We start from the raw sequence: 11,234 nt of genomic DNA, 5'->3' as shown, positions 1-11,234 counted from the left end.
TAATATATTTTACAAGCTGCAAACATATTTCTCAAAAGGGATGCTGCTTTTGCTTGTGTATTTTTTGTTATACATGTAAATGTGATATTCATAGATAGTGCTTCTGTATGTGCGAGTTGATATGTGTAGATGTGTACACGTGCCTTTGTGTTTGTATGGACAAGTGCATTACATAATGATAAAATATTTCATGTTCAGTTCTTTATTAGTTGCATTTTCTGCATGGCCCCCCCCCCCCCCCCCCCCTCGACACACACACACACATACATGCGCACACAAATGCATGCACGCACACACACACACACAAACATTCACCCACATACAACACACACACAGCTGTGCAATAAAATTTGGTAAAATCAATTTTTATTCTCAAAGAGAAGAAAAACTTCCTCACTAGTCCTTCCTAACGTCTTCTCCCAGTCATGTTTGAGTGCTTTATTTCTTCTTTTCTCGGTCATACAGAAAGTTCGACATGGACTCTGGACGCTTGACAGTATGTAGCTAGCTGTATGTCGAATGTCTAAGCCACTGCTTTATTTCAAATTTGGTTCATTTAATTTTGGTTAAACCGTTACTAACTGATGAACAAAAACTTGTCTCAGATCCCTATAAATAGTCCCCACTATTCACAATGTCTCTCTCCAAAATTTAAACCACACAAATTTATGACAATAAAAAAATAACATTTGAAAATAAGTGAAGTCCTAAAGAACAAACGCTGACTGCAACAGCTACAGACATTATAAACAAAATAAAATGAACCAACGAGTATAAGAAACTTCGACAAAATTGTCAGACGGCTCTAGAATTAAAACAAGCACACATTCTTGACTTTTTTAATTAAATATTCAAATGCCCAAATATCATGAAAGTAAAAAAAAAAAAAATTGGAAAACCCTGTCATCATTGCAAGTTATAGACATAAATGACAGCCAGGAAATGTAACAGGTTGCCAGTACATTCTTAAACTATTAATAAATATGCTGTTTACATTACAGTATGCAGAACTATATGTACACCTGGTATCACTGCTGTGATGAAATACAGATTTTACCTGCTCAGAGGCAGCAGTGGCAAATTGAGATGTTTTGTTAATAGGCTACCATGACTGACAATCATGGACTGAGCTATATCCCCGCTGTAGGGGTAGAATTCAACTGCCTTTATCTGTAATAGGTGAACCTGCAAATGAAATTCCCACAATGGGCGATGCTCTAGATATAGACAAAAATGGGGAACCAGTTTCCTGGCAACTGAGAGAAGAAAAAGCACTGAAATTAACTACTTTCTTTTAAACTCTTTCCGGATAAAAGTTGTTTGTTTACTTCAATGCTTACAGTCTCTCAGTTACCAGGATACTTACTGGTTCAGCATTACCTCTCACTTACCATTGTTGTATATATATATTTAGAGCGCTTACTTTCCTTTGACTGTTAGATTTTGTCACTGGTGCTCTCCCTTACTTGGTCAGATTTCTTTCTTTCTTTATTTGGTGTTTAACGTCGTTTTCAACCGTTCAAGGTTATATCGCGACGGGGAAAGGGGGGGAATGGGATAGAGCCACTTGTTAATTGTTTCTTGTTCACAAAAGCACTAATCAAAAAAATTGCTCCAGGGGCTTGCATTGTAGTACAATATATGACCTTACTGGGAGAATGCAAGTTTTCAGTACAAAGGACTTAACATTTCTTACATACTGCTTGACTAAAATCTTTACAAACATTGACTATATTCTATACAAGAAACACTTAGCAAAGGTAAAAGGAGAAACAGAATCCGTTTGTCGCCTCTTACGACATGCTGCGGAGCATCGGGTAAATTCTTCCCCTTAAGCCGCGGGGGGGTTGGTCAGATTGTGCTAGATTCGTCCAACACTCCACACTGAATCAAAAACAAAACCAGATAATGTTTACATGGATACTGGCAGAAATGCACGACCTCCAAACAGGTTGTGAGAGTGCAGGTAAAAAACAACATTATGATTGTAATGAATTCAAGGACACAGAAACTTCTTCTTCTTCGATCTTAGGCTGACACTCCCGTGTTCACCTATGTTTTTGCACGAGTTGGTTTTTACATGCATGACGGTTTTTACCACGCCATTTAGGCTGCCACACGCAAATTTCGGAGGAAGGACACAGAAACAATTGGAACATTAACTTCAAAGTGTACGCAAGGTAAGTGGGTGTAGATACACACTAACAGTATATGTCCACTTTCATGCTTGTCGATCCATACATGTGTCGGCAGAACACATATCAACTTGTTCAAAAAGATGACTGCAGGGGCAACACAGCACAAACTCATGTGTATGCACTCATCTACAGATATATATATATATATATATATATATATATGCAGAAAGACACACACACACACACACACACTCAAAGAGACACACATAAATAAATACACAAACATGCACACAGCTTACAGCAACCATATCCATTTCCAACTTATTCATTTTGAAATACAGTGGTATCTGTGCAGGTCAAATCCAGTCAAGTTTATAGATTGAGGGGCAACAGAAAGTGTCCTTTGTTGAGAGGTGTTCTCTCATCAGATGGTCACTGCATGGGAGGTACCACCGTTTACTCAATGGCAAAATAGAGTACTACTTTTTCAATTTTGTGTCATAGATGTAAAATCTGGAGTTGAGGATTTTTACTCTCAGCGCAGTTCACGAAAGCCAATCTACTTTACCAAATGTTCCTTTAATATGTGCATAAGTTTCCTCCCTTTAAATACTTTAAGCTGCTTTAATTTGTACGTACAGTTCGCACCCCTGCCCCATTCAGTGTATTCAATAAAGCATAAAAATTGAGAAGCCAGACACTTTGGCATTTCTGCATTATGAGAAAAAAGATGAAGGATTACCCTTTATTGCAATACCTTTAGTTTCAAATATGACATCATACTTGGCCATGCAAACATGAGAATTTCTTGTATAGTTCTACAATGGTCAGTGAGTATCTTTAAAAATGAATTACCTTATGCATAAAGTACTGGCACTCTGTAAATTAGGTTGGAAAGAGAAATGGACATAATATACAATTTTTTTGAGTCCCTAAGTTTCAAAATAATTACTTGAAATAGGTGTGTACTATATCGGAATAAAGAGGAATTTCTTTCTTTCTTTGGTGTTTAACGTCGTTTTCAACCACGAAGGGTTATATCGCGACGGGGAAAGGGGGAAGATGGGATAGAGCCACTTGTCAATTCTTTCTTGTTCACAAAAGCACTAATCAAAAATTTGCTCCAGGGGCTTGCAACGTAGTACAATGTATTACCTTACTGGGAGAATGCAAGTTTCCAGTACAAAGGACTTAACATTTCTTACATACTGCTTGACTAAAATCTTTACAAAAATTGACTATATTCTATACAAGAAACACTTAACAAGGGTAAAAGGAGAAACAGAATCCGTTAGTTGCCTCTTACGACATGCTGGGGAGCATCGGGTAAATTCTTCCCCCTAACCCGCAGGAGGTAAAGAGGAATTCATCAGAACCAAAATCCTTGATAACTTTCTGTGACATTTGGCTTACCGTGAAAGATCCCGTTCCTTCAAACCATTCATAAACCTAGAGTCAGACACGCACATACTCAGGAGCTCACACACACATGCATTACCACAAGAAAAGCCTCAACACATATTCAGCTCACACACTTTCGGAGAAGAAAAAACCCACTAACAAAAACAACAACAAGAACAAACCAAGAACTCTCCAAACAAAACAACACCAAACAAAATCACACAAAAGGAGTTCCCGTAACAAAATAATTACACTGCCACGATAATTATTTGACATTTTCCCCCATGTACACAGTCCAGGCTGCAATAGTCAGGGCGATGAGAGAGGTAAGCGCTAGTCAGGTTTGAACGGGTGCAGAAGGTACTCGGAGAAAGGCTGGAGCTTCTCCACTCCTCGCACCTCGTCTTCCAGCAAGGGCAGCCTCGTCACGTGGAAATCCTCATACAGGTCGTCAATCTGCAATAACAGTAAAACAAGGCAATTGTTTTCATTTTTATTCAATTTAATTTCCTCTATTATCCCAATGATGGGAAATTCGGACCGCTTCCTCCCAGTGGAAAGCTAGCAGCAACAAGAGTCATGCTACCCAGGTGTATGCGTGTTTAGGTGTAATCAGCCACCTGCACTTATGGCCGAGGTCTTTTATGTGCCACAGGGGTGGGGCATGGATACCATCTCTGAGTCTGCACATAAAGTTGACCCGTGTCCGTCCCTGCCGGGATTCGAACCTGCAACCTTAGGATCACAAGTCCAGTGCTCTACCCTGTTTTCCCACCCAGAGGCTTTCGCTGTGAACTTGGAAACATTATCATACAAAGACGACCACTGCAATATGAACCATTTTGTTGACCGACCTGATCGAGATACTTCCTCTGTATCCTCTGTCGAGCGATGCACAGACGGCAGTCTCCTGACTTGTGCATGTTGAGCTGGTTGACCACAATGTTGTGCGTGTCGATGCCGTACTTGGTCAGCTCCTGCACCAGGCGCTCTGTTTCGTACAGCGACAGGAACTCGGCGATGCACACACAGACGAATGTTGTCTGGTCCTGCAAGAAATCAAGAAGATTATTGAAGTTTATAGATGGTCTTAACGAATAACACTCAGTGATGTAAATTCACATACATGTTGTCCATTCCTGCAATAGAGTCAAGTAAATCGTTAAATAGGATACAGTTAGAAGAAGAACAAGTTTGACACTCTTATGCCCTTGTAGCAAACTGAAATAATAGGCTTTGCTTCTGCATTCTCAGATATTCATGTTTGGTAAACTTGTTATCTATTAAAGAAGCTGCTCTCCGAGACTTTCTGTTCATGATGTAGACCTGTACATTTACCTCCATTTTTACATTTAGTCAAGTTTTGACTAAATGTTTTAACGTAGAAGGGGGAATCGAGACGAGGGTCGTGGTGTATGTGCATGTGTGTATGTGTGTGTATGTGTGTCTGTGTGTGTGTGTAGAGCGAGTCAGACTAAACTACTGGACCGATCTTTATCAAATTTGACATGAGAGTTCCTGGGTATGATATCCTCAGACGTTTTTTTCATTTTTTTTATAAATGTCTTTGATGACGTCATATCCGGCTTTTCGTGAAAGTTGAGGCGGCACTGTCACGCCCTCATTTTTCAACCAAACTGATTGAAATTTTGGTCAAGCAAACTTCGACGAAGCCCGGACTTCGGTATTGCATTTCAGCTTGGTGGCTTAAAAATTAATTAATGACTTTGGTCATTAAAAATCTGAAAATTGTAAAAAAACACATTTTTTTTATAAAACGATCCAAATTTACGTTCATCTTATTCTCCATCATTTGCTGATTCCAAAAACATATAAATATGTTATATTCAGATTAAAAACAAGCTCTGAAAATTAAATATATAAAAATTATTATCAAAATTAAATTTTCCAAATCAATTTAAAAACACTTTCATCTTATTCCTTGTCGGTTCCTGATTCCAAAAACATATAGATATGATATGTTTGGATTAAAAACACGCTCAGAAAGTTAAAACGAAGAGAGGTACAGAAAAGCGTGCTATCCTTCCCAGCGCAATTACTACCCCGCTCTTCTTGTCAATTTCACTGCCTATGCCGTGAGCGGTGGACTACGAGTATACGGTCTTGCTGCGTTGCATTGCGTTCAGTTTCATTCTGTGAGTTCGACAGCTACTTGACTAAATGTTGTATTTTCGCCTTACGCGACTTGTTAAGACTTCTTCTCTTTCAAGACCCAATTTTCTCACAATTTGGGATGGTCTAAAAAAGGGTTTCTAAATGACATTCTGGCCAGTGAAAGGAAACACATCAGTCCAAGGGACAGGGGAGAGCACTGAAAAAGAGAAAGAGTGCCTTTGGGCTCAGAGATGTGGTCAAAGGGTAGAGACTGGAAGTAAAGTAAAGAAAACAGTTGAAGTAAAAGAAAGACATAATGTACTGGGAACCAGTAAGTGAGGGAGAGAGAGAGAGAGAGAGAGAGAGAGAGAGAGAGAGAGAGAGAGAGAGAGAGAGAGAGAGAGAGAGAGAGAGGGGGAGGGGGGGAAGGGAGAGAGAGAGAGAGAGAGAGAGAGAGAGGGGGGAGGGGGGAAGGGAGAGAGAGAGAGAGAGAGAGAGAGAGAGAGGGGGAGGGGGGAAGGGAGAGAGAGAGAGAGAGAGAGAGAGAGAGAGAGAGAGAGAGAGAAGGGAGAAAGAGAGAGAGAGAGAGGGAAAAGGGAGAAAGAGAGAGAGAGAGAGAGAGAGAGAGAGAGAGAGAGAGAGAGAGAGAGAAGGAGAGAGGAAAACAGACAAGACACAAACAGGCGTACAAAGATGCACAAATGCAAGCAAGTACACCCACACACTCGGACACACACGCACACACAGAGAATTGAAATTCAACTCACAGCATTTTTGAACTGTTCGTTGACCTGCTTAATTGTGGACATCATATCATCAAACTTGGAGGACATCTGGTCGCCATTAACATCTTGCATGCCTAGCATTCCACCCAACTGTAAGTGAATAAACAAACAAATAAATAAATAAACAGATAGAAAGTAAGAAACAAGCTACTAGTCGTTTGCCTAGAAAGATATCATACTGCTCTCAATCCCAGGCATTGTTACAACAACTTACAAACTGAAACGATGGTAGAAGGTCATTAAACCCCCTCCAAATACTCTCCCTCATCCCCAACAGGTTAAACGCATACCCAGACAAGGCAGGCAGACACATACGTGCACACACACACACACAAACACACACAAAACAAACACAAACTTGAAACAAACAGAACAAGCAGTTCAAACTGGTAAAAGACAGACGAACAAACAAACGTGAACACACACCAACTGTGTCCAAGTTAAGACAAACCTGAGAAATGAAGGGGCCAATCTGGTTCTTGAGTCTCATGAGCTTGCCGAGCCCTTTCTCAATGACGCTGGGGAAAGACAGCAGTCGCAGAGTGTGGCCAGTGGGTGCCGTGTCAAACACCACAACAGAGAAGTTCATTGTACGCACCAATCTGAAAGAGAATTAAATGATACAAGAAAAGGCTCAGGCACATTTACAGGCCAGAATATTGACAAAATTGGCCTTTCGACTGATCCCCCGTAAATTCCACTTTTTTGATTCAAGGCAAGGTAATTGGTCCTCAAAACTAATAGCCCCTCCACTCCCACCTCATATCTGACAGAAATAACAGACAGAAAAGTTCAGCCATGATTTGTTACAATGGAATCCCCCTTTGTAGAGCCCCCCCCCAATTAAGAATTCCAGTTCCATCCTTTTTCTTCTTCTTCTTCGTTCATGGGCTTAGACTCCCACGTTCACTCATGTTTTTTATTTTAGCACGAGTGGATTTTTACGTGTATGACCGTTTTAAACTTTTTATCCCGCCATTCAGGCAGCCATACGCCGATTTCAGGGGAGGCATGCTGGGTATTTTTGTGTTTCTATAACCCACCGAACTCTGACATGGATTACAGGATCTTTTCTGTGCGCACTTGGTCTTGTGCTTGCGTGTACACACTAAGGGGGTTAAGTCACTAGCAGGTCTGCACATAAGTTGACCTGGGAGATCGGAAAAATCTCCACTCTTAACCCACCAGTCGGCAGCGACCAGGATTCGAACTCGTGACCTCTCGATTAGGAGGCCGACGTCTTACCACCACGCCACTGCGCCCGTCGTTCCACCCTTTTAAGACACTGCCTTCTCAGAAGTTATTGTCCATAATCTCTGTGAATCTACCTCCTTTTTATGACCCGATTTTTCTAAGACTTTTTGAGGTCTCAAAAGGGGATTGCATTAGTTTAAAAGTGTTAAAGCAATCCTTCTAGATGAATACCCGCTTCGCCGGGTATGGCTTCGCCGGGAAGAAGTCGAGCCGAATACCCGGCTGTGCCGGGGACCTGGCTTTGCCGGGTGTACGCCGGCTTTTCCGGCGCACCGCACGAAGGAAGGGAGATAAACGTGCAAAACACTGGAGAAGATAAGGACGAGTAATACCCGGCTTTGCCGGGACAGTGACCTTCTAAAAATAGTATAACGGGAATATGGATTGAGCGTTGTCGACAGTGACCTTCTAAAAATAGAAACAGGAATATGGATTGACGCCACACGAAGGAAGGGAGATAAACGCTGAAAACACTGGAGAAGATAAGGAAGAGTTACTGGGAATGGATCCAGAGAAAAACTAAAATCGGTTCAGCGCTGCGCGCTGAGAGCACGTCTTGAAATATCTCATCAACCAGGTTGTGTCCGGGGTGTACCTGAATATGGCCACCAAATTTGAAAGAGATCCATCGAGAACTTTGGCCGTGCATCGCGGACACACACACACACACACACAAGTATATATATATATAGATAGATACAGGAGCATCTCCTTCTGGCAAAATTGACTCCTAGTCATAGTCATCATACACAATTTAGTGTGACGTTCACCGACTAGACTTTCTGTTTGGAAACGTTCTTCTTTGGTTTTCACATCATATCACTCTCATATCATTATTACCAATTTCCATATGACAATTAGCCAGGCTTTTTTTCTACCCACACACACTTTGACTTACTAACAGTATTCTGTGAATTGTTTTGGTTTACAAATACAGTATGTGGTCACACCCCTTTTAATTTGCTAAAAAAAGAAAGAGTTGTAAGAAAATCATGGCTGCAGACCTCAGTTTACACCCAACACTTGACAAGAGTAATGGTCAAGTAAAAAAAATAGTAATCTGATGACCAAAATAGTAACCCAGTGGTTACAAACGCCAACATTAGCAACACAAACCTAATTTGAAGCACATTTGAAAATCGTAGTCTGGACTTAGTCTTAAATGGAGTATATTTCCCCCCAAAAGCCTAAACAATAGTAATAAATTACTCTAAAATAGTAAGGGCAGACAGGTCTGGGGCAGAGGTGCACGTAGTGAAACTGGGTACCACCCAAGTGGCTGGGAAGAAACCACAGGGTTTGACTGATTGAAATGACAACAAATTATTATTATTGTGATCATGTTTTATGCGCCTAATCTAGATATAGCCCTAGGCGCTTACATATTAATTTCTGCCGTTTGAAATAGAATTTTTTACAGACAGACAGAACAACAGACATTTTTTACACACAATGTATAACGCATTCACATCGGCCAGTAAAGCTCAGTAGCCTTTTAGGCGAGCATTCACCTTTCACGGCCTTTATTCCAAGTCAAACGGGTATTTGGTGGACATTTTTATCTATGCCTATACAATTTTGCCAGGAAAGACCCTTTTGTCAATCGTGGGATCTTTAACGTGCACACCCCAATGTGGTGTACACGAAGGGACCTCGGTTTTTCGTCTCATCATCTCAAATCTTTGTTTTAACCAACCAGAGCCCGCAGCTGCGTAGCAATCATTTGGGTGTTCCCCAGGTTTGCTTCGTGCACTGGCCTCCAAGGTCCCCACTGTGAGTGAAAGAGATAATTCTGACACTCAATTTGCCCCAGCACTTACTTCATGACCTCTGCAAAACTCATGGCTTCGTCAATACCAGGGAATGAACCAAGCAAGTCTTGGACCATGTTACGTCCCACAGTCATCGCGTCGGCTACACAAACAGAGAGAAACAGGTTTCTCAATAGACAAATCCAGAAAAAAACCTCTGTGGGGTTTGTATGGGTTTTGGAAGAGTGAATACCCTTGCCAATCCTCTGACAAACATTGGAGGGGCCAATCACTAACAAGGGGTGTGTCGGAAACACGCTGCTCCTGTCTACATGTTTCCGACACACCCGACACTAGTGATTGGTCAGGAGCATGTGTTTCCAACACACCCATCGCTAATGATTGCCTCCCCCCCCCCCCCCCCCCCCAATCTTTGTCAGAGGTTTTGGCAAGGGTATTCACTCTTCCACATGCGATACAATTCGAAAATCGTCTATTATGAGATTTGTTTCAAGTCGTTATGTATGACAAACCATATTTATAAAGGTCTATCCTTTCCTTCTGTCTAAGGTACATGTACTCACATTCATAATTCAACCTCAAGGTCTCTTCAAGCAGCAAATAGCCTTTCTTCAAAGCAAGGTCGTGACTGTATCACTATCACTATCAGAGTATTTTCTATACCATTACCAAATAACCTTTTTGACAAGCACCTACATTTTTCAGTCTTCAAAAACCCTAGAAATAATAATTAAGTACTCAGTAATAATAATATTCAGTAACATTCATCAAATATTCAGCTTGACAACCACAAAAAACACCTGCACACCCGCACAAAGATAGAACCTTACCTTGATCGAAGAATTCATCAGGCAATTCAGACAGCCCCAAGTTTGGATCAATTTCCTGTATGCAAAACAAAGATAAAAATATGTGAATCACAAAGATAAAAAATATGTGCATCACATAAAAGCTGAGAAATCTTAAAATTAAATCAGAAAAGAAGATCTTCAAATGCCTACTGCTCTAACTCTCAGCTGTTCAGTTTAACTTCCTGAGAGTGAGAGTGAGATGTATTGTAAATTTATATAAAAAAATATACCAGGAAATCATCTTATGATTCATAAATTCCTGACTTCTTCTTGGCTAGTTTCATGCTTTACGTTTAACTAGTAAGATTTACTAAGAATCATCATTATGATATGTGGACAAAAAGTATACTGGAAAGGAAAACAAGAAAATCTTTAAAGTTCAACGTTTTGAAAGTCCGATTCCATCTTCAAGCATGGATACATACAATCTTGTTCATTAAAGACAAAAACTTAACTAGCCAATATATCAAAATCTCACCATCGCATAGAGGTTCGTGAATCCTTTGACAAGGGTTGGCACCTTGGAAAATTTTTGGCTGAAGGCATCAGACACATTGTGCGCTGGGTCTGTGGAAATAATCAGCACAGTCTCTCTCACCTTACACAGTTGTAATGCCAGGCTGCAGCTGCACACATACACAAAATCAACTGGTTGAGATTAAGGAAAACACAACACAACAGTTTGGCGTCGGCAGTCAATGAAACACTGAAACTGTAAGTAATTAATTTCGCAATTGCCATACGCACTCGGCGTTAACTTCCGGTCGCAAAGCGAATTTGCCATTCGACACCACTTTGCGATAGGAACGCAGAGCAGTTGATTATAAGAGTACAAAGAAATGGAAACAATCTGATGCTGCACGGCCTTGATTACATTCTGGGGGTGTACTTAAATAAGTCAAAACACCAGACACTGAA

General features: G+C 40.8%; 1 protein-coding gene across 1 annotated transcript; it reads right to left on the bottom strand.

The window, feature by feature from the left end:
• Positions 1-344: 344 nt before the first annotated feature.
• Positions 345-10,942, bottom strand: LOC138956484 (ATPase ASNA1 homolog; the record flags this gene model as incomplete). Its single annotated transcript, XM_070327827.1, has 7 exons — positions 345-3,995; positions 4,394-4,588; positions 6,422-6,529; positions 6,891-7,041; positions 9,514-9,607; positions 10,296-10,350; positions 10,795-10,942. Coding segments are annotated over 7 exons (874 nt in total), but the record flags the coding sequence as incomplete, so codon positions are not given.
• Between the last annotated feature and the right edge of the window lie 292 nt (positions 10,943-11,234).

The sequence above is a fragment of the Littorina saxatilis genome, unplaced genomic scaffold (assembly GCF_037325665.1).
Source record: "Littorina saxatilis isolate snail1 unplaced genomic scaffold, US_GU_Lsax_2.0 scaffold_816, whole genome shotgun sequence".
Taxonomy (NCBI): Eukaryota; Metazoa; Mollusca; class Gastropoda; order Littorinimorpha; family Littorinidae; genus Littorina; species Littorina saxatilis.
This window is presented reverse-complemented; position numbering and strand designations above follow the sequence as displayed.